Consider the following 26,843-nt stretch of genomic DNA (forward strand, 5'->3'; position numbering starts at 1 on the left):
ATGTTTGTGCTGCTGAGACTCTGTGTGGCAATATCAGGAGGAAATGGAACTCGCTGATTGATGTGTTTAGGACGCGGCTACACGTGGGTGTAGCTCTCTCTTTTCTCACCTTGCTAGGGTAAATTGGGAGTTCACTCCTGTGAAGATTAAAACGGATCACAGATTCCCTGAACCGAATGGCCTCTTCCTATGCTGCAGTCTATGATACAAACGTCTCAGGAATATGTCAAATTGTTATTTAAAAAAAACTGAATCACCATTAAGTCGGGCTGGGAATGCCTGTGTCTTCAATCCTCGGGGAGGTGGATGAGTAACAAGCTCTGGGCCAAACTGGACATTAAACAGCTTGGAAAGTCAACCTGTGCACAGCAAGATCCCAGAAAGGACCGGAAGCTGGGGCCAGAGTTGACCACCATGTTGACTTGCGCCATGCCTGTACGATATTGTTTGGCAAGGATTCAACCTTCCTATTTTTTTCCGATTCCTGTGCAGCCGCAGAGCCACATAGATGAGGCTGCAACGGCAGCGGGAAGGCTCAGGGTTACGATAGCCCCTCCCCCGAGCAGAGAGCTCATTCTGGGCAGGCGGCGCGCCGGACATCTCCCCGCGGGGTCCTTGGGGTCCGTTTGAAGTGCAGCTCGAGCCGGGCGAACCGGAGCCGCGGGAAAGACAACAACAAGAGGTACACCCGGGGGAGTGGGGGTACATCCGGGGGAGTGGGGGTACACCCGGGGGGAGTGGGGGTACACCCGGGGGGAGTGGGGGTACACCCGGGGGAGTGGGGGTACACAGCCCGGGGGGAGTGGGGGTACACCCGGGGGAGTGGGGGTACACCCGGGGCAACAACAAGAGGTACACCCGGGGGGAGTGGGGGTACACCCGGGGCAGCAACAAGAAGTACACCCGGGGGGAGTGGGGGTACACCCGGGGCAACACCAAGAAGTACACCCGGGGGAGTGGGGGTACACCCGGGGCAGCAACAAGAAGTACACCCGGGGGAGTGGGGGTACACCCGGGGCAGCAACAAGAAGTACACCCGGGGGGAGTGGGGGTACACCCGGGGCAACAACAAGAGGTACCCCCGGGGGGAGTGGGGGTACACCCGGGGCAGCAACAAGAGGTACCCCCGGGGGGAGTGGGGGTACACCCGGGGCAACAACAAGAGGTACCCCCGGGGGGAGTGGGGGTACACCCGGGGCAACAACAAGAGGTACACCCGGGGGGAGTGGGGGTACACCCGGGGCAACAACAAGAGGTACACCCGGGGGGAGTGGGGGTACACCCGGGGCAACAACAAGAGGTACCCCCGGGGGGAGTGGGGGTACACCCGGGGCAACAACAAGAGGTACACCCGGGGGGAGTGGGGGTACACCCGGGGCAACAACAAGAGGTACACCCGGGGGGAGTGGGGGTACACAGCCCAGGGCAACAACAAGAGGTACACCCGGGGGGAGTGGGGGTACACCCGGGGGGAGTGGGGGTACACCCGGGGGAGTGGGGGTACACCCGGGGGAGTGGGGGTACACCCGGGGCAACACCAAGAGGTACACCCGGGGGGAGTGGGGGTACACCCGGGGGAGTGGGGGTACACCCGGGGGAGTGGGGGTACACAGCCCGGGGGGAGTGGGGGTACACCCGGGGGAGTGGGGGTACACCCGGGGGAGTGGGGGTACACAGCCCGGGGGGAGTGGGGGTACACCCGGGGGAGTGGGGGTACACCCGGGGCAACAAGAGGTACACCCGGGGGAGTGGGGGTACACCCGGGGCAGCAACAAGAAGTACACCCGGGGGGAGTGGGGGTACACCTGGGGCAACACCAAGAAGTACACCCGGGGGGAGTGGGGGTACACCTGGGGCAACACCAAGAAGTACACCCGGGGGGAGTGGGGGTACACCCGGGGCAGCAACAAGAGGTACCCCCGGGGGGAGTGGGGGTACACCTGGGGCAACACCAAGAAGTACACCCGGGGGGAGTGGGGGTACACCCGGGGCAACAACAAGAGGTACACCCGGGGGGAGTGGGGGTACACCCGGGGCAACAACAAGAGGTACACCCGGGGGGAGTGGGGGTACACCCGGGGCAACAACAAGAGGTACCCCCGGGGGGAGTGGGGGTACACCCGGGGCAGCAACAAGAGGTACCCCCGGGGGGAGTGGGGGTACACCCGGGGCAACAACAAGAGGTACCCCTGGGGGGAGTGGGGGTACACCCGGGGCAACAACAAGAGGTACACCCGGGGGGAGTGGGGGTACACCCGGGGCAACAACAAGAGGTACACCCGGGGGGAGTGGGGGTACACCCGGGGCAACAACAAGAGGTACCCCCGGGGGGAGTGGGGGTACACCCGGGGCAACAACAAGAGGTACACCCGGGGGGAGTGGGGGTACACCCGGGGCAACAACAAGAGGTACACCCGGGGGGAGTGGGGGTACACCCGGGGCAACAACAAGAGGTACACCCGGGGGGAGTGGGGGTACACAGCCCAGGGCAACAACAAGAGGTACACCCGGGGGGAGTGGGGGTACACCCGGGGGGAGTGGGGGTACACCCGGGGCAACAACAAGAGGTACACCCGGGGGGAGTGGGGGTACATAGCCCAGGGCAACAACAAGAGGTACACCCGGGGGGAGTGGGGGTACACCCGGGGAGAGTGGGGGTACACCCAGGGCAACAACAAGAGGTATACCCGGGGGGGAGTGGGGGTACACCCGGGGGGAGTGGGGGTACACAGCCCGGGGGGAGTGGGAGTTCACCCGGGGCAACAACAAGAGGTACACCCGGGGGAAGTGGGGGTAAACCCGGGGCAACAACAAGAGGTACACCCGGGGGGGAGTGGGGGTACACCCGGGGCAACAACAAGAGGTACACCCGGGGGGGAGTGGGGGTACACCCGGGGCAACACCAAGAAATACACCCGGGGGGAGTGGGGGTACACCCGGGGCAACAACAAGAGGTACACCCGGGGGAGTGGGGGTACACCCGGGGCAACAACAAGAGGTATCCCCGGGGGGAGTGGGGGTAAACCCGGGGCAACAACAAGAGGTACACCCGGGGGGAGTGGGGGTACACCCGGGGCAACAACAAGAGGTACACCCGGGGGAGTGGGGGTACACCCGGGGCAACAACAAGAGGTACACCCGGGGGAAGTGGGGGTAAACCCGGGGGGTAGTGGGGGTACACAGCCCGGGGGGAGTGGGGTACACCCGGGGGGAGTGGGGGTACACCCGGGGCAACAACAAGAGGTACACCCGGGGGGGAGTGGGGGTACACCCGGGGCAACAACGAGGTACACCCGGGGGGGAGTGGGGGTACACCCGGGGCAACAACAAGACGTACACCCGGGGGGGGGGAGTGGGGGTACACCCGGGGCAACAACAAGAAGTACACCCGGGGGGAGTGGGGGTACACCCGGGGCAACAACAAGAAGTACACCCGGGGGTGGGGGGGGGGGGGAGTGGGGGTACACCCGGGGCAACAACAAGAAGTACACCCGGGGGGGGGGGGGAGTGGGGGTACACCCGGGGCAACAACAAGAAGTACACCCGGGGGGGGAGTGGGGGTACACCCGGGGCAACAGCAAGAGGTACACCCGGGGCAACAATAAGTACACCCGGGGGGTGTGGGGGTACACCCGGGGCAACAACAAGAGGTAACCCGGGGGAGTGGGGGTACACCCGGGGCAACAACAAGAGGTACACCCGGGGGGTGTGGGGGTACACCCGGGGGGAGGGGGGGGGGGAGTGGGGGTACACCCGGGGGGAGTGGGGGTACACCCAGGGCAGCAACAAGGAGTACACCCGGGGGGAGTGGGGGTACACCCAGGGCAGCAACAAGGAGTACACCCGGGGGGAGTGGGGTTACACCCGGGGGGAGTGGGGTTACACCCAGGGCAGCAACAAGGAGTACACCCGGGGGGAGTGGGGGTACACCCGGGGCAACAACAAGAGGTACCCCCGGGGGAGTGGGGTTACACCCGGGGCAACAACAAGAGGTACACCCGGGGGGAGTGGGGGTACACCCGGGGCAACAACAAGTACACCCGGGGGGTGTGGGGGTACACCCGGGGCAACAACAAGAGGTAACCCGGGGGGAGTGGGGGTTCACCCGGGGCGACAACAAGAGGTAACCCGGGGGAGTGGGGGTTCACCCGGGGCGACAACAAGAGGTACCCCCGGGGGGAGTGGGGGTTCACCCGGGGCAACAAGAAGAGGTACACCCGGGGGGAGTGGGGGTTCACCCGGGGCAACAACAAGAGGTAACCCGGGGGAGTGGGGGTTCACCCGGGGCGACAACAAGAGGTACCCCCGGGGGGAGTGGGGGTTCACCCGGGGCAACAACAAGAGGTACACCCGGGGGGAGTGGGGGTTCACCCGGGGCAACAACAAGAGGTACACCCGGGGGGAGTGGGGTACACAGCCCGGGGCAACAAGAGGTACACCCGGTGGGAGTGGGGGTACACAGCCCGTGGCAACAACAAGAGGTACACCTGGGGGGAGTGGGGGTACACAGCCCGGGGCAATAACAAGAGGTACACCCGGGGGGAAGTGGGGGTGCACCCGGGGGGAGTGGGGGTACACAGCCCAGGGGTGGGGGGAGGTACAGCCCAGGAGGTGTGTATGGGGGTGGGGGAAGGTACAGCTCAGGGGGTATGTGTGGGAGTGGGGAGAGGCAGAGCCTGGGAAGTGGGGGTGGGGGGGGAAGTGCAGCCCAGGGAGGTGGGGGAGGTACATCTCAAGGGGTGGGAGCGGTGGGGGGGGGTGTCAGGGTGAGGGGAGGTACAGCTCAGGGTGGGGTTGGGAGCAGGTACAGCCAAAGGGGTGGGGGTGTGGGCACATAACAGCCCGGGAGGAGGGGTGGGTACAGCCTGGTTGTTGCGAGGAAGAGAGAGGGGTACAGCCTGGGGGTGGGATGAGAAAGAGAGAGAGAGATACAACCTTGGGTGGGTGCGAGTTCTACCCTGGATGCTGTACCCTTCCCTTCACATGTGGGTGAGAGGTACATCTCAGGAGAGGGGGTGATACATCTCAGGAGAGGGGGTGAGGGTACATCTTGGGAGGTAGAGGGATACAGCTGAGCGGAGGAGGGAGTGAGGGCTACAGCCTGAGGGGTTGGGGGGGGAGGGGGAGAGAGTGGAGGGAGGTCTACACCCCAGGGAGTACAGGGGTACAGCCCAGAGTGGAAAGGCACAGTCTTGATTGGGGCAGGAAGGGGAAAGAGATGGACACAGTGTAGAGTGGGAAAGAGGAAGAAAACATGAAATGGTTGGGGGTGGGAAGAAGAGTGGAAAGATACTTGAGATGGGGCTAACCCTGAGTACGGGAAGGGATGGAGGTACATGGGAATGGGTGTGCATTAGAGACGAGGTGCACCTCAGGAGAGGCGACCTGGAAGAAAGGGTACACCCCTGAGAGTGAGTGTGCAAGAGAGAAAGAGCTAACACTGGTGTCTGTGGGATGGAGCAAGTGACACCTGAGGTGTGGGGCTTGGTGGGTATTGATGGAGCAGCATATAACATTGTTGTTTGGGAAGGGAAGAATTGCAGGTAACATGGGCTGGGGTGGGCAGAAGAATAGACAACACCCAGGGGTAGGCGTACAACTGATGGCAATAAGGTCCTGGGAAGGTGCAGCAAGTAAACCCCCAGCCATGGCCTCTACTCCCAGGCTAGGGTGGAGAATAGGGCAACAACATGTATAATCCCAGCCTGCAGTGGGCAGCTCACTGACATTAACCTGCCCCACCAGAAACTCATTAAAGTTTACCATTTAGGCTGTTGGTGACAGACTTGCGTCAGTCTCTCTGGAGTGAGTGGGCTGAGGCTCCCCTTACTGTTTCCCCGCCCCTGACATCTGTGTACAGTTGGAATCCATTTAGATTTAATTTATGAATTAATTTATTAATTATAACTTGCTTCAGAATATTAAACAGTGGAGTGGTTGCAGTCTGGCAACTTTCATGATTACTTACATTTCTGTGGTGATGAAGCCAGTTTTACTTAACCTGGGTGTGATAACTGGAGCCAGACCGGTAGCTTCCAATTCCCAGCAGTGGGCAGTCGTTTTGCTCATCTCTAATTGCCACCTTTGAATCCAACTGAATGGTTGCTAGATCACTTCAGAAGGCAGTTAGGGTCAGCTTTCTGTGTGGGTTGGCAATCGCATGAAGGTTCAACCAGATAAAGACTTCATATGTGTTTCCAGTCTGCTCCACATTGCATCTAAGAAAAGCTTTTTTAATCTACTCTTGGAAAATGCGCACTTTGGCATTTATTGGCACTTTGGCATCCCTTAGTCGCCATTGAAAAGGTGATGGTAAGCTGTGTTCTTGACATGCTGCTGTCCATGGCTGTAGATAGACCCAAAATGTCATAAGGAGGGAATTCAAAGATTTTGACCCAACACAGAGAAAGGGTGATATATATTGAAATCAAGATGGCGATGCACCCATGGAAAGAAAGCAGAATTAATGTCAAGTCCAGGAATCAATCTTTTCAAAGGTGTAGCTGGTTGTAAATTTGCTTGCCGAACTGATGGTTTTGTTCTCAGACATTTCATCACCATGCTAGGTAATATCATCAGTGAGCCTCTGGTGAAGCTCCGGCTTCACTGCAGGCTCACTGATGGTGTTATCTAGCATGATGACGAAACGTCTGAGAACAAACCTACCAGCTCAGCGAGCAAACTCTCACAACCTGAATCTCAACCTGAACTACAAGTCTTCTCAAATCGCAAAGTGTAACTGGATTTGACACATTAACTCTGCTTTCTCTCCACAGGTGCTACCAGACCTAGTGAGGTTTTCCAGCAATTTCTGTTTTTGCTACAAGTCATCCAGTTGGTTTGAACGGTTAATTTGATTGTCTAAATCCGTGTGAAAGTGAGATGAGCATAGTTCAATATTTTTCTGGGAACTCTGCTCAGTTGTGGCTGAAGACTGTGACAAAGCTAACAAACTACTGTTTAACCAGTAGGACCTGTAACAATCACCAGTTAGGAAGTTGTTTTTCTATAATCACAGTCACTGATGGATTTTTGTTTTCCCTGCTATTCTTGCTTCTTTCTGTGAGTGCAGGCAATCTCTTGTGAGCATTTGAAGGTTGTTTAGCGAGAGGAAGTTGTCACAGCCAAGCCTTGCCCAGATCTCTGAAACCTATCCATGGTGCAGTAGAATTGAGGGTATGTGGAGTAGGGCATGTTCAGGTATGAGAAACAATAATATTTATGCTGATAACCAGATGACTATCTGACAGTTTCCTGCTGATAATCTTCAGAAACTTCATTAGACTTTATAAAATGCCTCAAAAGGGAAATCTTGTTTTCAATCTGTAGTATAGGTAGAAAGGCTGTGTCTGCTGCTTATGGTCTGCTTTTCTCTGTTCTTAAGGGCTCGAAGATGTCAGGCATTGCCTTGAATCGCCTCTCACAGGAAAGAAAGGCTTGGAGGAAAGACCATCCATTTGTACGTATGTTTATGGTGTTACTGCTCTCTAGGGTAGCAGTCTAGAAATCCGGAGTCATCATAAAAATTGAAGATTTTCAAAGATTTTGAGTTCCTAATTTACCTGCCCTAGGTTGACTGAGAAACCAAGTCTGTGTTTTCTATTTAGGAAGGATGACATTTTATTTATTACATATAAATGGTTTCTCACTACAGGTAAACAGTTATGAACAATTGACGTAAAATTCCACTAGTTAAAACTCTGACCCCCTTGTAAACTATCTCATTATACACACATACAGACAAGAAACAAAAACATGAGTGTGATGGGCAGAGGGAAAGAAAGCAATTAAATGGTTCCTATTTGTAGAGACAGGACAGGATTAGCTTGGGACAGGATGCCCTGCTATTTGATTCTCCTTCTCCAGGTGCTTTCTTTTGCTTGCAGAAAGTACAAGGTGACTGATTCACATTTATAAAATCTCTAATTTACCGATTAGCAGTCAGAGCTTCTAGCAACTGATGAAGGGGATAATGACTATCTTCAGGTTGAGATGATTTTTGCTGCAGAGCAAAAGCAGCTTTCTTTTTCCTCCAGAGGTTTGATGATTTCACACCCCCAAGCTACTTTGCAGCTAATTACAGAGTTGATGGGAAGAAGTCCTTTGTCATCAATAATCCCTCACTAATTCACAGAACAATTTTGTTGACAGGTAAATTTGTACACATCCCTTGGCTGCATCTTGTCTGCAAACCCCAGGCTTCTACTACTGCTTGAATAGCAGCTGTGTAAACAGTACTTGCAATGAGTGTCAGGTTGCTTTTAAAATATGCAGCAATTGTACAAATCTGTCTACAATAAAGAATACAGAAAATTTTTAAAAATTATGATCTTTATAAAGGCATAGTACATTCTCACAGTGCTTAATTTCTGCCCCATAACACTTGATATAGGTTTACTTTTACAATTGCAGATCTTTTGTATGAGAAGGATGAGAGACCTTGGATTCATACTAAGGATGATCACATGGTGTTAATGTTACTGGATTAAGCTCAAGCTTGTTCCCCAGAGGCATGTGCTAAAATCGCAGCAGGGCAAATGGAGAAATGTTAAATTCAATTAATTCATAAATCTAGAAATAATCTGCACTACATGGGCTGTAGTATTTCAGGAAGGTCATTCATCACATTCTTCACAGGGAATTGAAAATTGACAACAAATACTGCTTTTGCCAGTGACAAATTCCAAGAATTAATTGAGAATAGAAAGCACACCCTAAGAACATCCTACAGTGGTTCTCTGTCAAATTCGTTCTTGAGGTGCATTTAGGAGGGTTGGGTGTGAAGATGTAAGGGATCATCAAGTGCCCTCGTACACAGATATTTGTCAGGTCAAAGAGACTCGGTGATAATTAACAAGTCATTGTTCTTGTGTGTGAATGGACTAGTATTTAAGTGGCCAATATCTGTGGTACACAAGATGGAAAGATCTTTGAGGAGACGGTGTTCATAGCATTACCATATTTTGTATGGCCTAATACTTTTTGACTGTTTTGTAGGGATTTGTGGCTGTACCTGTGAAGAACCCAGATGGTACAATGAATCTGATGAATTGGGAGTGTGCTATTCCAGGCAAAAAAGGGGTGAGTAAACTATCTGAAACTACATTGCACATAATCATTTCAGTCAATTTTAAAATAAATCTACTTTGCCTTTCACTCTAACAGACAACTTGGGAAGGAGGCTTATTTAAACTCCGGGTGCTTTTTAAGGATGACTATCCATCTTCACCACCAAAGTGTAAGTATCGACAATAGACAGGCATCTTTGTGTGAAAGCAAAAATATGAAATAATATTTTCTGGATACCTGTAAGTCAAGGCACTGGTACTAGTGCACTGTGTGGACCAATCATAATACATTACTGTCACCACATTATCTGGAGAAATTCAATTTAAACTGTTAATTGTGTTGTAGCAGTGAGAACTTAGCAATTTGTTTTATTTGTAGATGAGATTTTAAATACCACTGACAAGGTCACAATTCATTGCTGAACTTTAATTGCCCTTGAAAAGATGATGGTAAGCCACCTTTTTTTTTATAGATATTTTTATTAGAAATTTAACATTTTTACAAGTTTACAAAAATAAACAAAACTCTCAAATATAAACATTGATATACAATTAAATCAAATATACAATAGCCAAAATTTAACAAAAGAAGAAAGAAAAAAAAAATACCAAAAAAGAAAAAAAAACAAAACTCAACTACCTACTAATCTAACCTATAACTAACCAGAGTGTATATTTAAGTCTCTTACATGCTCGGAATGTGTTAACATCAGATGTAATAAAACCCGTATTCGTGCGGGATTGCTCTCCTAAGGGGCCCCGGACCAGCCAGGTTTGTAATCTCAATTAAATAAAAGCCCTTGTTAGGATAGCCGAGATATCTGTATTTATATAATTCAAAAAGGGCTGCCATATTTTTTACAATAATTCGGTCTTTCGGTGCACCATATTTGTAAGGAAGTCAAGGGGAAAACATTCCATAATTAATCTGTGCCAATTTGAAAGTCCAGGGGGGCCCTCAGCCACCCAGTTCACCAAAATATTTTTCCTTGCACAGAAAGAAAGAATAGAAAATAGTCTCTTCCCATACATGTCCAGGGAGGGAAAGTTCAAAAAGCCCAAAAGGAGAGATACAGGGTCCACTTTAATTTCTGTTCCTAAAATTTCTGTCAGGGTACTTGCTACTTTAGTCCAATATCTACGGATCTTATGACAGGTCCATAGGCAATGTACAAGAGTGCCCACCTCCATTTTGCATTTGGGACACATTGGAGATGCTCCTGCCTTAAATTTTGCCAGTCGAACCGGTGCTATATGGGCCCTATGAAGTATCTTCAGCTGGATAGCCTGGGTTCTGTTACAGATAGTAATTCTTCTAGCTTTTTCCCAAATATCATTCCACGTTTCTATAGAGATTTCTAGTCCCAAATCCTGATCCCATGTTTTAAGCAGATTATCCATATCTCCCGATACTTCATCATGTAGTAAATGATAAATAGTACTGACGGAAGATACCCCTACTGGTCGTAAGACACTACATTCTCTATCTGATTTATAAAAACTATCTAATAACGTATCGTCTTCTGTATATAATCTCGAATTTGGAAGTATCGAAAGAGGTCTCCATTAGGTAATCCGAATTTCTGACGCAGCTGTTCAAAAGACATCAGGACCCCATCCTTAAACAGGTCCCCTAGTCATGAGATACCCCTGGATCTCCAGAGTTTAAAAGTGGCATCTGTAAACCCCGGTTGGAATCCCCATGCTCCCACTATCGGTGCATAGGGGGATGTTTTATGTGAATTGCCCTCATTTTGCCGCATTATATTCCAAACCTTAATTGTGTTTAGTATTATAGGGTTTTTACAGTGATCTGTAAAGATTTTCCTCTTGTCTGAAAATAAAAGGTTAATAAGTGGGTATTTTACTTGAGAGGCCTCGATCTCCAACCAGATTGATTGTGGATCAGACAAGACCCAATCAGCTATGTAACTTAATAGGGAACTTAACTGATATTTCCTAAAGTCTGGGAAGTCCAATCCTCCCCTTGTCTGTGGAAGCTGTAGCTTCTTCAGCTTAATGAGGGGACGTCTATGATTCCAGATAAAGGAGCCCAGCCAGCCATATAATTTACGTAGAGCCGTCCTCGGCAGCATCACCGGAAGCATTCTCATAGGATATAGGAGACGGGGCAGGACATTCATTTTGATTAGTGCTATTCTACCCAACCAGGAAATTGGAAGGTCTCCCCATCACTGGAGGTCCTGTCTTATCCTTTCCAGTAAATGCACAAAATTAGCCTTATACAACTGACCAAATACTGGAGTAATAAAAATGCCTAAATATAAGAAGCCCTCCAGGGACCAACGAAAGGGAAAAAGGGATCCGTCCACTAAGTGGGGTGTCATAGCAAGGCCACCCATTGGCATAGCCTCCGATTTTGAAAAATTAATTTTATAGCCTGAGAATGCGCTAAATGTATTAATGACTTGGATTAGGCGAGGTACGGACATCAGAGGATTACTGAGGAATAGAAGAACATCATCTGCATACAGGGTAACTTTATGTTTACCTGTACCAATCCTCGGGGCCGTTATATTAGGATCAGCTCGTATAGCTTCTGCTAGTGGTTCAATTATTAGCATAAATAACAATGGCAAGAGGGGACATCCCTGACGGCAGCCCCTACCCACACTGAAGCTATCCGAACGTAATCCATTGGTAACCACAACTGTTTTGGGATCACTATACAATGTTGAAACCCATTTGGTAAACACCTGTCCAACGCCCAACCTTTCCAATGTGTAAAACAAATATGACCATTCAACCCTATCAAATGCCTTTTCCGCGTCTAATGAAACTACTACTCATGGTATCTTTCCCTGATGGAGGCTTGAATCATATTCAAAACCTTTCTAATATTATTGGATGATCTACGGCCCTTAATAAACCCCATCTGATCCTCCTTTATAATATGTGGCAGTACCCTTTCTCGTCTCAGTGCTAACATTTTAGAAAGGATTTTAAAATCTACATTTAGCAAGGATATTGGTCCATATGATGTACAATCTTCTGGATCCTTTCCTTTTTTAAGGATAAGAGAGATATTTGCTCTTTCAGCGAAGGTGGGAGACAGCCCTGACTATATGCCCATAAGTGGACCAGCCAATATTTCTGTAAATTCTTTATAGAATTCAGCTTGAAAACCATCTGGGCCCGGTGCCTTACCACTCTGAAGTTGCCTAATTGCATCAAGTATTTCTTGGACTGTTAGAGGAGCATTTAGGACCGATACCTGTTAGATTAGATTAGATTAGATTACTTACAGTGTGGAAACAGGCCCTTCGGCCCAACAAGTCCACACCGACCCGCCGAAGCGCAACCCACCCATACCCCTACATGTACCCCTTAAACCTAACACTACGGGCAATTTAGCATGGCCAATTCACCTGACCCGCACATCTTTGGACTGTGGGAGGAAACCGGAGCACCCGGAGGAAACCCACGCAGACACGGGGAGAACGTGCAAACTCCACACAGTCAGTCGCCTGAGTCGGGAATTGAACCCGGGTCTACAGGCGCTGTGAGGCAGCAGTGCTAACCACTGGGCCACCGTGTTCCGGAGTTAGGCCTGGAAAGGTCAAATTTTTTAAAAATGACTGCATCCTCCTCGTCCTATCTTCACAATCCTGCAATTTATATAACTGAGAATAAAATTCTCTAAAGATCGCATTAATCTTTTTATGATCATGAGTCAGAATGCCTGTACTTTCCTTGATAGACGTAATAATCTGAGGGGCCTTTTTTTTTCTTTGCAAGAAATGCTAAGTATCTACCCGGTTTGTCGCCATATTCATATAACCTTTGTTTTGCAAATAATATTTCCCTCTTAGCCGTTTGAGTAAGCGTAGTGTTTAGAGCTGTCCTAAGCGCTGTAATCCTTTTCAATTTAATAATAGAAGGTCTATCAGTGTATGCTGTTTCAGCAGTTTTAAGCGAGCTTCAAGCAGACGCTGTTGTTCTCCCTTCAATTTCTTCTGGGTCGGGGAGTAGGAGATGATCAAACCTCGCGTGTAAGCTTTGATGGTCTCCCACATCATTGATGGGTTGCTAGCTGTACCTGAATTAATTTCTAAAAAAGTTTTAAATTCTTGAGAGAAGTACTTTACAAATTTACTATCTTTCATTAGGAAGGGGTCCATACGCCAATGCCGACGGGATGTCCCATTGTTCCTCGCCTTAGTTTCCATATATACAGCAGCGTGATCGGAAATTGCTATACTACCTATTTTACAGGATGATATAGAATTTTTAAAAATCGAGGGGGCAAAAAACATATCAATTCTAGTATGACATTTATGTGGATTGGAGTAGAAAGAAAAATCTCTGCCCTGTGGATGAAGACATTTCCATACATCTACTAATCCTAATTCTTTGTTCAGATCCATCAATTGCCTAGATCTGGGAGATACTCCTGCAGTACTCTTGGGAATCCTATCTATTTCCGGATCCATAATACAATTAAAGTCTCCCCCTATAGTTGTATGACGGGCACCAAAAGCCATCAATTTTGAAAAGGCTTCCGTTATAAATTTAAAGGGGTGTGCCGGGGGGCAGTACAAATTTAAAATCCCATATTCCTCTCCATTTATGAGGGCTTTAATCAAAATATATCGTCCTGATTCGTCTTTTATCTGCTTTAGGATTTTGAAAGGGAAATTCTTCCGAACAAGAATAACAACTCCCCTACTTTTTGAGCTAAAAGAAGAAAAAAAGGCCTGATCAAATCCACCCTGTCGTAACTTCAAGTGTTCTTTATCCGACAGGTGTGTCTCCTATAGGAGAGCTATATCAACTCTTTCCTTCTTAAGATTTGATAATATTTTCTTCCTTTTGACTGGCGAATTACTCCCCTTGACATTCCAGGTGCACCACTTAACCGACTGATCAACCATAATCATCTGGGCAAATCCGAGACCCCTCGGGAGGGGAAACCCTATCCAGAACATCCCGAGCGTACAGCATATAAAATTTACAAAAATAAAGCCTCTCTAATACACTCACACCAATACAATAAAAAACTATTTCTAAATTTAAAAAATATAAAACGTATCTAAGTGGAGATTTTCCCCCTTGTTCCCAGGGGGTGTCACTTCCTCTCCAAAAGTACATCATATCCTCTCCCAACCAATGCCCCACCCTTGACACAGGCACTCCTCAATAAAATGAGGAGAATTCAGATATAATACAAAGCTAGAGTTAACAGTGAGCACCCTACCCTCACCCATACCAACACCTGGATATATTTGGTAATGTTAATATCATATATAAACATTTTAACTATAAAATTACAACCTCAACAAATAATAATTAAATATACTAATACAAAATAACAAGGGAGAAACAACCCCGCTCCTAAAGACAGAGGTAAAATTGAATAAGGTAACCACCTCCCCCCACCAACATTAACCAAACCCCCCAGCTTATATATATATATATATATATATATACACACACATATACATAAAATAATAAAAGAAAACAACCCCAAGGGGGGGTGGGGAGAAAATCAAATTCCTCTCCCCACCCCCAATGATAATATTAATGAGTAAAGTAAGAAAAAAAAAGGGGGGAAATATAAACCAAAGTGGGAGGAAAGGCAAACCAACATCCATTATGTCTTACTGTTTATCTAAGAGAGTCCAAGAATTCCTTAGCCTTTTCTGGCGATCTGAAGTTATACACGGATCCTTCATGGTTAAAGTGTAGCGTCGCTGGGTAGCGTAAGGAGTACTGAATATTTAAGTCCCTTAAACGCTTCTTCGCCTCGTCAAATGCCTTCCTCTTTCGGACCAGAGCTGGGGAAAAGTCCTGGAATAACATGATCTTGGATCCTTTATAGATCATAGCTTGGGGGTCTTTTCCAAGATTTCTAGAGGCTTCTAGGAGTATCTGCCTCTCCTTGTAGCTCTGCAGCCGGAACAGGACCGGGCGTGGGCGCTGGTTCGAGCCGGGCCCGCGTATTGCGACCCAGTAGGCCCATTCTACCCTTACCTGGCCTGATCCAGCTTGCAGATTTAAAAGCTGTGGCAGCCACTGCTGGAGGAATGCTGTAAGCTGGCCTTCCTCTTCCCTATCGGGAAGGCCCAGCAAACGAATATTTTTTCGACGGCCTTGGTAATTGAGGTCGTCAATGTAATTCTCTAAGGTCCGGACTCGCTGTTCGAGAGTCCGGACCCGATCCACGGCCGATTGCGCTGTAGTTTCGGAGATCGCAGCCTTTAGCTCCGCCCCTCCAAATCGGCGTTCGATCTCCTTAATGTCTCGGTCGTGCTTCTGCAGCGCGGCCGAGAGTGAGTCCCATCGATTTCGGGACACCTCGATAAAAGCGTAGATCTTCGTATCCAGCTTGGAGATCATATTCACGAGGCTTGTTACTGTAGGTAAGTCTCCTGGGGCGGCTGTGGACGCCTCTGCTACAGCTGGAGAGGGTGGGGGAGGGGTTCCTGCTTGCTGAGAGCTGCGGGCTTCCTTCCCTTTGGTCATTTTTACTAAATATTAGACTGTTTAAATGTAATACTAAGCAACTAATTAAATTAAACAGCTATTATGAATGATTTGGTGAGTGTGGTGGGGGTGGGTGACCCATTTACCCAAGTCTTGGGAAGAGCACTATAGACTCAGACTTGCTGGGTCGCCGCCATCTTGGATCCCAAGCCACCTTTTTGAACCATTGTATCCATGTGTTGTTGGTGAACCTGTAGTGCTGGTACAGCGGGAATTTCAGGACTTAGGCTAGTCAATACTGAAGGAGCAGTGATGTATTTCCAAGTTGGTATGGTATGTGTCCCAGTAGGAGTGTGTGTCCTATGCATTTAATGGTGTGGTCCTTCTAGGTGTAATGTAATGTGTTTAGAAGGAGACATAACACTTTGCTGTAGTCCATCTTTTCATTGGCACACACTATTGCTAGTTGTTTATGCCCTTCTGTATATAGGCGCAAACTCTTTCAGTATTTGTCACGAATGGTACTGAGGACCACAAGCATCGTTGAACATCTCCACTTTTTGCCTTGTGTCAGAAAAGTCATTGAAGCAGTGAAGATGTTTGCTTCTAGAGTGCATTCGTGGATGTAGACCTTCAATTATGTAGCTTTAAGAAATCAGATTGTTCTCAGTGGACAAGATTAAAAAGAGACATAATAGAAGTATTCAAAATTATTAGGACCTGGTCAGTAGATTGGGCGAAAACATTCTTATCGGTAGAAGATTTGAGAATGATAGAACTCAATTGTAAAGAAATTATTTAAGAAAATTGGCAAAAGAACTAATGACAACGTGAGGAAAGTTTTTTTCATATAGATGGCCAAGATTTAAAATAGACTGCCTGACAGTGGAAGGGAATTGGAAATTATCTGAAACTTCAGAAGGGAATTGGATCATTATCTGAAAAGGAAAACTTTGGAGGGTTATGAGAAGGGGGGTGAGGGGGGAGCAGAGGAATGCATTGTTTCTTCAGAGGGCCAGCATAAACACAATAGGCAGTATGTCCATCTTTTGTGTTCTAACTATTCTCTGACCTTGAGGAACTCCTGGAACAATGACCTGAAACTGAGATGATTTAACCTCAACAACCTCCTTTGTTCTAGCTTTTAGAAAATATCTCAAACAATTTCACTTTTGGATTATTTTAATTTGTAATTTTCAACTGTGAATGAAACAAAAGACCGTATAACAATACAGTTCAATGCTAATGGTGGCAAACCTCTTGTTCATGCCTCAAGTGCATTGCATCTGAATTAACACAACTGCAATGCGTGTGTGAGTTTAATGATTGACCTATGTATGCATGTGATGGCCAATCTGCTTTAGTTAAGTTACTCTGTCACTGCAAAACCTTTCAAATTTTTCTCTTTGTTTAAGGCAAATTTGAGCCACCAATATTCCACCCAAATGTATATCCGTCAGGAACTGTCTGTCTGTCAATTCTAGAAGAGGAGAAGGATTGGAGGCCAGCAATCACTATCAAACAGGTCAGCGTGATGTGAAAAAGGATGTGGCATAGGGTTTAATTACAATTCCACAGAGAACATTTCCACTAATAGTAACTGGGTAATTTAGAAAATTGATTTATCTCCTACTGATGGGATTGAGGGATAATCGAGGGCACTTAAGTGAGTGTTCAGTCTAAATTCTGAGGTTTGAGATGAAGTGTGCACATTTATGAAACCCTGCAATGTTATGGCAGATTATTTTCTCAAACCTCAGTCAATTGATCGCAATGCAGTTCTCTTTTAAATGATTGTCATGGTTTAGGAATTTATTTTCCTGTTACAAGCTCTCCTTTATTCCCTGGGACCAACTTTGTTTTTGGGGCGCCACTGATGTCTTTCCAACTGGATGTTCTTCTCCATGTTAGTGAGTTATCTGCTTTTGGAGAAGGGTTGGAGTAGGACCTCCTATGTATGCTAATGTAAAAGTCAGATGTTGGGCCAGTTTTAAGGCCATGGTTAGTGTTCTTGAGGGATTGAAATGCATGCATTCTTTGGCCCCCAAGAAAAGCCAAATAAAGTAAAAACCAACAACACAAAAAATTAGTATGAACTCTGTAACACTTATTTTACTCTAACGTTTTATTACACGATAAACGACATATAAATTTGATATACTCACCATAAGAAATTCACTACAAGCTCTTCACTTAAATCCTTTTAACCACTTTCTGAATCATAGAAAAATTCATCCTAGTAGCATCTTTGTAAAACAATCATGCATCTTTCTCCTCTTTGTCATCATTGGTAGTACCAGGAATTTCAACTTAATTATCTTCAGCATCATCAAGCACATTCAATGTCCCATATTTTAGAAGTTGATTTTGCAATATCTAGATCAGGTTTATTCCATGCATGTATGACCTATTGATAAAATGTTTCTAGCCACAGTGCTTTGATTTCATTTTGAAAATGTTTGTCTTTCTTTAACCTGCCATCTTCCAGTTGTTTCACATCTTTCAGGAAACTGACCTTGAGGTTTATTTGTACACACGTGATCTTGGTCTCAAGTTCCATACTTTGATCCATTTCTTCCAAGCAACAACATCCAACAGGTCTTTCTACCGAACGTAAATGACAACACTTACCTGCTTTTGAATATTGCCAACTGTAATTTTGTGCCATCCTGCATACACGAAAGCCACTTTAAACAAGTTTTCTTGTAGCCAGCTATCTTTACAAAGTGTTTTTTTTTAACCAGTATTTGTTTTGTCTTGTTGGTGGGCATGTTAATTTTCATCAGTGTTTCACTCATATTTCCACTGAAGGTCAATTGATGCATGTTGGATGACAAAACCTTTTTTCTTTCATTTTTTTAACTAAATCTAAACCTGAAAACTAAATCATATCTTTTCATGGGTCTTCTGAGTCACACCTTGAATTCTAAAATGTCAATTTTCTTAAATTCTAAGGACATCCAGTTGGATCAATCTGCAGCTAATGTGACCATTTAGCAAATGCCTTTTATCTATTCTGACACTTTTCTCTCTAGTTTAAATTGAGCTGTGTATTTGCTATTCTTTCATGAAAGCAATCTGATAGATCATGTGATACATGTTAGTCTTATTGATTGACTGGAAGATTGCCACTAGATTTGGCAGAGAAATATCTAAAGCTTCCACTGTGTGTCTTTGAGTGAATAAACCATAATGAGTACAGTAAGCAATTAAGAATATCAAGTAGTTTGATCCCTGATAAACTAGGTAAATGAAAAATTACATTTTATTTTAGGATAATAGTTAGAGTCAATATTTGCGTTAGTATATATGGTAATGATATCTTTGCCCAGCATTCATTTGTTAACTGGTGTCCCAGATGGCGTTGAGTGGCTTTGGATTTCTCATGTTGTCCTTTTCCCTGCCTACACTGCGCATACCTGTATTTCTGCCTTGCTCAGATCAGCTAACAGTATAATTCTGATGTTTTCATGATCTGCATGGCTGTACATTGAAAGATGCTTCTCAAAAGAACATTGAGTTCTTCCAGTGTTTGTTCAACTTTTCTCCTTCATAGCAAGTAACCGTTCACATATAACACATCTTTCAGCTTCAGAGATGTGATCCGTTCTCGTCCCCTCAAGTGCTGTGAAAAACTAGATGATAGGATTAAGAACGTTAACAGTAGTTAGCATTTTCCCGAGCTTCTAGAACCCTGATGTTCAAGAAGGAAACACCCATTTCTTTTTAGTTTTTTTCGACATTGACATTTGACATTCTGAGGTAGTGCAGTGTCTGAACTGAGAAGTTTGCACAAGGTGTTCACACTTCTTCATTTACTTTTATTGCCCAGATATTATTAGGTATTCAAGAACTTTTAAATGAACCAAATATTCAGGACCCAGCTCAAGCAGAAGCCTACACAATCTACTGGTAAGCCTCAGCTTTTTCTTTAAGGGAGCAGAGATTTGACATACAAGATTCTGAAATGTTGTTAGCTAATTGTACTTGCACTAGTGTTTCATGTCTTGTGTTTGTTAATTCTAATGAAAAATCAACCACTGTATGCAGTTTAAGAACTCTCACTTTTAAACATCTTAGCTGCTACAGCAGAATATTCCAATCACTCCACTGAGCTGTCTGCAGTGAATATTTAGTCCATTCATTCCCATTACACTTAATGGTAAGGTCCTCAGGAGTGTTGCTGAATAAAGAGACCTTGGAGTGCAGGTTCATAGCTCCCTGAAAGTGAAGTTGCAAGTAGATAGGATAATGAAGAAGGTGTTTGGTATGCTTTCCTTTATTGGGCAGAGTATTGAGTATAGGAGTTGGGAGGTCACGTTGCAGCTGTACAGGACATTGGTTAGGCCACTTTTGGAATATTGCATGCAGTTCTGGTCTCCTTCCTATCGGAAAGATGTTGTGAAACTTGAAAGGGTTCAGAAAAGATTTACAAGAATGTTGCCAGGGTTGCAGGATTTGAGCTATTGGGAGAGGTTGAATAGGCTAGGGCTGTTTTCCCTGGAGCATCGAAGGCTGAGGGATGACCTTATAGAGGTTTATAAAATCATGAGGGGCATGGATAGGATAAATAGACAAAGTTTTTTCCTCTGGTGTGGGGGAGTCCTAGGTTTAGGATGGGAGGGGAAAGATATAAAAGAGACCTAAGGGGCAATGTTTTCACACAGGATGGTACGTGTATGAAATGAGCTGCCAGAGGAAGTGGTGGGGACTAGTACAACTGCAGCATTTAAAAGGCATCTGGGTAGGTGTATGAATAGGAAGGGTTTGGAGGGACATGGGCTGGGTGCTGGCGGGTGGGGCTAGATTGGGTTGGGATATCTGGTCAGCATGGACGAGTTAGACCCAAGGGTCCATTTCCGTGCTGTACATCTCTATGAATATTCCAGTGTGAATATAAGATGCTGTTGTATAAATGCACAGCTGTTCATGCAGCAAACAATCTGGATTTCTTCTCGCTGTGTTCAAAGAGAGTGTGAGTGAAGCTGATAGCAATTTGAGTATGAAACCTGGATGAAAGGTTAACATCTGAGGCAAAAGTCTGAGCCTATGTCCAGTGACTCACTGGCATGTTCATTGTTCTTTCTATGTTTCTAGCAGATTTTGGTGGTTTTCAACTGTGGGTTATTGTAATATATCCAACAATTAACAGAATAGGATTTGATTCATTTCAAGGTTAAATAATGGCATAGTGAATTATGTGTTCTTTTAATTGGATTTCTCATTGAGGACTCAATAAGATGAAAAAATCTTAGATAATTTGTTTGAGAAGGACCTGAGAGATGTGGGAAAGCAGCCAGCATCACTTATCCACTAGTAAATGGTTAGGGTTTCTGAACAAAATGAGGCCTTTTTATGCCTTTGTTAACAATTGTCTCTTGGTTGAGTTTCATTCACTTAACGGGGTCTTTTCTTGTCCCATTCTGTAGATTATTTTACTTTGCACGTTAGTGGTCAGCCATGAACATTTGGTGGGTAACATTGTATTCCTTTCACAGCCAAAACCGAGTGGAGTACGACAAGAGGATTCGTGCACAGGCCCGACGATTTACACCAACATAAATGTGAGCTAGAGTGGGTTATGGCATGGACAACAGCAGATGCCAGGGAAATCGCTCAGCAAGACCTTTTTTTTAAACAAAAGTGACCAGGTTTTAAATTGGGCCTTAGTTTTATAAAGCCCCAGTATATTCTTTCCACCAGGAATCATCCGATGACTGACACATTGTTTATTTCCTCCAGTCTCAGAGTTTTGATTTGTTTTTTTCCTGTTGTTGCCCCCGTGGTGGAAATGAACCTGGTCATTTGACAAGCCAGGGACTTGCTGACCTGACTTGATCCAAAATTCTTTCAGGAACCTGGCCAACAATTTGTATTTTTGATGGTATATGATAAAATATAAAGATGAAATAGACTTGCTTTTATTTTAATAAGGAAGAAGCTAATATTCTGAGTGCCGTAAAAAGTTAAACTTTTATACTTATCATAATACACAAGCACATACAGTAATACCATCTTCATTTAATATTGTCAGTGTTTAAAGAGAGCAATATTGTTTATGTTGTGTTGTTTACTCAGAATTTGAAGGTTCATTTAAGCATCCTGGGCTTATTTTATGCTTCACCAGGAAGTGAGCTGGACTCCCATCTGACAGTCTGTTCTGCCTTCTCTCTATTTACACAATCTTGTATCCATATGTGTCTTAGAAATATAATAAAGGATTCATCCAAAATGTTCTTTTGTGTCTGCTGATGTGTGCTCCTTTCATGTACTGGGTTACCTATGGTCCCTGCTCCACCTATGCCTGACAACTCTCAGGCTGTGTACCTGGCCAATGTTGCTCCCAGGGCTTCTGCTTCCTTTGTTGCCGATTATTGAATCGGGCAGGAATATGGAACCCAGTTAAAGTGCCTTGACCTTTGCCTTTGCCTAATAATTCATGCTTTTCTTAGAACACACAAATTGAACATGGCTGACAATTAAAATGGTCATTTGAGTAGGGTTACGAAAAATAATGTAAAAATGGGAGTAGCATAACTACAGGGGCTAGGTATTTTTCTTTAACTGAGAGTTTGATTTCTGCCCTTGCTAGAGTTAGAGAAAATTGGAGAGGGAGAGGATTGAGATGGTGACCTCCATATTAAAACAACATAGGTAGAAGTGGTAATGATGTTTGCTCAAAAATATTTGAAGAATTAGGATTGAAAACAACTCAAAACATCACAGGTCTAGATTGCAGCATGAATCTCACAAAGTGGTATTGGAATAAACTGATTGGAAGGTTAAATGCATGTCTCAGTAGTGTGAGAGTTTCAATTCATGGGACACTGGTAATAGGTCTGCAGAAAGAAAGAACTACTTTATCTCAGTGGGATCCATTCAGACTGAACCAGGATTAATGTATTGGAAAATTGAAACTAGGTCAGTAGATAGGGCTCTGATGTACTGAGGATAGGAAGCAGAATTTTTATTAACACAGAAAAATGCCCTTTGGCCCATCATGTCTGCACCAGTCATCCACCATCTACATATTCTAATTCCATTTTCCAGTAAATGATCCATAGCCTGTAGACTTTTTAAATTTAATCTGTTCAAAAATGTTATTACACACTTTTGGAGTAGGTGGGATTTGAATCCAGGGCTTCTGATCCAGAGGTAGGGATGCAGTCACTGCATTACAGAATCCCCAGACTGTATGCTGTGGCATTTTTAAGTGCTCATCTAAAAAGTACTTGTGTTCCTGTGTCAACCACCGTTTTAGGAAGTGAGTTCCAGATTCCAAATGATTGAAAATATTTAAAGGATTAATTCATAATTAACAACGATTCTATAATTCCCTTTAAAGAGTAAATAACATCTGGCTAAATGCTCCAACTATAGCTAAGAAAACTGGTTTTCACGACAACTGATTGTCTTGAAGTACTTTACAGCCAAGTAAGTATTTTTGAAGTGCACTGTCTCTTATAATGCTAATTTTGCATTCGGCAAATCCTCACAAACGTAGAGAAATCTCTGCTTACGTTGTGTGAGGACCTAGGACATAAAATGCGGAACCTCAAAGGTTGTATTCTCAGGATTGTTAATATAGCCACATGAAAATTGTTATAGTGTACATGAAGTTATAGCGCTGGTATTGTTGGGAACACATTTTCCTTAATAGCTGTGAAGGAAAGATTGAGATAATTTCTAGGTTGCCAGCATGTTTACCACATGAATCCTTGAAACGGAAGTTAAAGTGTATTGTAGGTCACCCATTGTTTACAAAACGTTAGATGTCTATATGGAAATAATACAAGACAAAGCTTTTAAGAAAGATAAACACAGAATGTGGAACATTACAGCACAGTACAGGCTCTCAACGTTGCGCCAACTTGTGAAACCAATCTAAAACCCATCTAACCTACACTGTTTCATTACCATCCATATCCAGCTACAAAGATGTGTCTCAGCTTAAATATTACAGGAATTTGATAAAGAGAAATCTTAGGATTTCTATCTGTCTCTCATCTGAACCCCAGTCTGATTTGAAGATCTCATCAATTCTATAGCTATCAGCATTTCCATTTCAACAGCAAGAAATGTAGTGGATCATGACGTCTTCCCATTTTTAGTCTTTGACTTCGGACTGTTGACCTATGGTGGGATGTTTTCCTTTCCGTTTTCAAAAAAAAAATCATCTCTGCTGAGTTGTATTGTCTTGTCTGCTGTGTGTGTATGTGTGTGTTCAGAATTAAAGGGGTAAATTTGAATTGTGCACAGTAACTAACTAATATTGCCACTTATTGTGTATATGTATAAATTACTCAAAGCCTAATGAATATTTCTTTTATTCTTGATAGTAGTACAAAAGAGTCAATTGGACTATTTGGTGATTAAATAAAATATTTAGACTCTTGGTGCAGCTCATGGAGTACTGCGCAATACTACCAGAACACTCTGCCAAGAGTTGTGACAATACATGGCTCAAGGTCTGGTGTGGGGGTAGTGGACGCCAGTCATGGGGAACTGAGACCAGTACAGGGAAAAGTGGGAGTGATGTCATTAAGGCAGTCTATGCTTGAACAATGCTGGGATCTATTTTCTAATGAATTGCAAAACTAAGGAATAGTGTTTTAAATTAAGTAGTGGAAGCAAATACGTCAAAGAACAGAGACAGACTAAGAGAAGAAAATAGTAGTATGGGAAATGCAGGTCAGAGAATGACCAGAAGGGACAGAGAAGAAAATATTAGAATATAGATCCCAGCATTGTTCAAGCATAGACTGCCTTAATGATATCACTCCCACTTTCCCCTGTACTGGTCTCAGTTCCCCATGAATTAGAGATACACCAACAAGCAAGACTAGATAGTTCAAAGATAACAAAAAGACAAAACTAAAGGCTGAATGCATGTACCATTCTTTACAAAGTAACTAAATGATATAACACACCAAAATAAAAATCTAATTTCCATTATAGAGACATGGCTGCAGATTGAAAAGTATTAGCTCCTGAATAATAAGAGAAGTATCTGACATTCAAAAAACATAGGAAGCTAGGTAAAGTTGAAAGAGTTACATTAATAGATTGGAAGATAGCATTTGCACAACAGTTACAGATGGTATTGGTTTAGGAAATCAGGCTGTCGAATCAATTTGGGTAGAGATGAGGGATTAATGGATAAGTAAGTTTTGGTGTTCTACCGACTGTCTAACAGTAACAAGGTAGGATAAAGTGAAGAAAATAAAGAACATTGACTACAGTTTTCCTCTATTAAACGTTTAGAGTAGGAAAGAAAGTTAGATACAGACGTAAAAATGAATGGCAAGATTTTATACAGGTTGTTAGAAAAGAATAAGAGTGAGCATTGGCCCTCTAATGATCTTTGAGCATGGAAGAAGCAGGTATGATAAAGTAGATATAGTGTATTTGGATTTCTAGAAGGCATTCATTAAGGTACCCTGGTACAGGGGATAGTGTGTTAGCATGGATTGAGGATCAGTTAACATACAAGACAGTTGGGATGAATAGGTCTTTATCATGTTGGAAAAATGTAACTGGTGGAGTGCCACAAGAATTAGTCTGAGCAACTCAATTATTTACTATTTAATGACTTGGAGGAAGGGACAGAGTGTAACATATCCAAATTTGCTGCTGATATAAATATAAGTGAAACAGCATGTTGTTATAATGGATAGCAAGCCAAACCAAATCAGTCTCATGATCACTGAATTCGCAACACAGTCAAATAAACATTCAGTGACCTCTAAATTATTCAATTGTACCTAACCAGACTTTACAAATGGCAGATCTTGGACACCAAGTTCATAACTTTAAAAATTACTTATTATTAAGAATGTAATTTTAGTCATAGACATGTACAACACAGAAACAGACCCTTTGGTCTAACTCGTCCATGCTGACCAGATATCCTAACTTAATTTAGTTCCATTTTCTAGCAATTGGCCCATATCCCTCTAAACCCTTCCTATTCATATACCCAACCAGATGTTTTTCAAATGCTGTAATTGTACCAGCCTCCACCACTTCCTCTGGCAGCTCATTCCATATGCACACCACCCTCTGCATGAAAAAGTTGCCCCTTAGGTCCCTTTTATATCTTTCCCCTCTCATTCTAAATCTATGCCCTCTGGTTCTGAGCTCTCCAACACCAAGAAAAAGAACTTGTCTATTTATCCTTTCCATGCTCCTCATGATTTCATAAACCTCTATAAGGTCACTTCTCAGCCTCCGACACTCCAGGTAAAACTGCCTATTCAGCCCCTTCCTATAGCTCAAATCCTCTAACCCTGACAACATCCTTGCAAATCTTTTCTGAACCCTTTCAAATTTTACAACGTCCTTCATATAGGAAGGGGACCAGAATTGCATGCAGTATTCCAAAAGTGACCTAATCTGTCCTGTACAGGCGCAACGTGACCTCCCAACTCCTATACTCAATGCTCTGGCCCATAAAGGAAAGCATACGGTGTCAAGAGAAGACTGATGGAGCTTGGGATCCAGTATTTTCTGAGGTATCCAACGGTGCTTCGGATCACCTTAGATGGATCCGTACAGCTCTTTGACAGGTCGGAGAAGGCAAGAGACATTGTGGACAAATTAACTTAATCTGAACAATTTAGTATGTACAAATAGTAGTGTTGTTTGGGTTTTTCTTTGTTTTTTTTCTTTAAAAAACAGAGAGGTCCGGTTGGGGCTTTCTTTTCCTTTTTTTATTGGTAATATCTTGGTTTAAACTATGTTTGGCAACGGTTGAGATGTGTACTTTCAATTTCTAAGCTAAGTAATACCAAAGGATGGGTGGGGTATTTACCCCTTTTTTTTTAGAAAAAAGTTTCTTTATTCACATTGCTATTCCATGGTGTATTTTCTTTCTTTTCTGCTTGTGTTTGCTGTGTGGTTCTAGCTAAGAGGAGGGAAAATGGTTGGGATGACTAGATGCCTACTTAGGGGCAGTTTATACCCGGTTCAAGTATTTAAATGCCCGGGCTGCAGTCTTGGCAGTAGGATGGAAAATTGGGTTTTGGGATGGGTAACTGCCCCCTTTGGGCACGGGATGCGTTCCCCTATTCAATACCGTTGGCGCTTTATATGTTGGTTTGCTTTTTGGTTTTGTTATATATAATCTTTGATTGCTTTGTACGTTTGTTAAGTGTAGTGGTTTTAGTTTCTGTAGTTTTATGTTCGATGGATCTTGTGTCACTAAGACTTGGCGACTTGTGGTTCGGGTTCCTCCTCTCTGGAATTTAAATCTTACTGCAGAAGATTATGGCTAATGACTTGATTAAATGGTTTACCTGGAACATCAAGAAGAGTCACTCACCAATT

General features: G+C 44.6%; 1 protein-coding gene across 1 annotated transcript; it reads left to right on the plus strand.

Annotated features, from left to right (window-relative positions):
* The first annotated feature begins 568 nt into the window (after positions 1-568).
* ube2ib (ubiquitin-conjugating enzyme E2Ib) lies at positions 569-21,751 on the plus strand. The gene is made up of 7 exons (XM_087997802.1): positions 569-682; positions 7,385-7,459; positions 8,998-9,081; positions 9,166-9,238; positions 16,931-17,040; positions 19,348-19,427; positions 21,014-21,751. Exons 2-7 carry the CDS (start codon positions 7,394-7,396, stop codon positions 21,075-21,077), a joined length of 477 nt encoding a protein of 158 aa, XP_087853928.1. The 5' UTR covers positions 569-682; positions 7,385-7,393; the 3' UTR covers positions 21,078-21,751.
* The last annotated feature ends 5,092 nt before the right edge of the window (positions 21,752-26,843 follow it).

This window comes from Chiloscyllium plagiosum, unplaced genomic scaffold (assembly GCF_037043375.1).
Source record: "Chiloscyllium plagiosum isolate Xiang-an unplaced genomic scaffold, Cpla_swu_hap1 HiC_scaffold_20, whole genome shotgun sequence".
Lineage (NCBI taxonomy): Eukaryota > Metazoa > Chordata > Chondrichthyes > Orectolobiformes > Hemiscylliidae > Chiloscyllium > Chiloscyllium plagiosum.

Excerpts from the sequence above, each read along its gene's own strand:
- ube2ib (XM_087997802.1), top strand. The coding sequence starts at position 7,394 with ATGTCAGGCATTGCCTTGAATCGCCTCTCACAGGAAAGAAAGGCTTGG. Across the intron at positions 9,082-9,165 it reads CTATTCCAGGCAAAAAAGGG|ACAACTTGGGAAGGAGGCTT; the intron begins GTGAGTAAACTA and ends TCACTCTAACAG. Across the intron at positions 17,041-19,347 it reads CAGCAATCACTATCAAACAG|ATATTATTAGGTATTCAAGA; the intron begins GTCAGCGTGATG and ends TTTATTGCCCAG.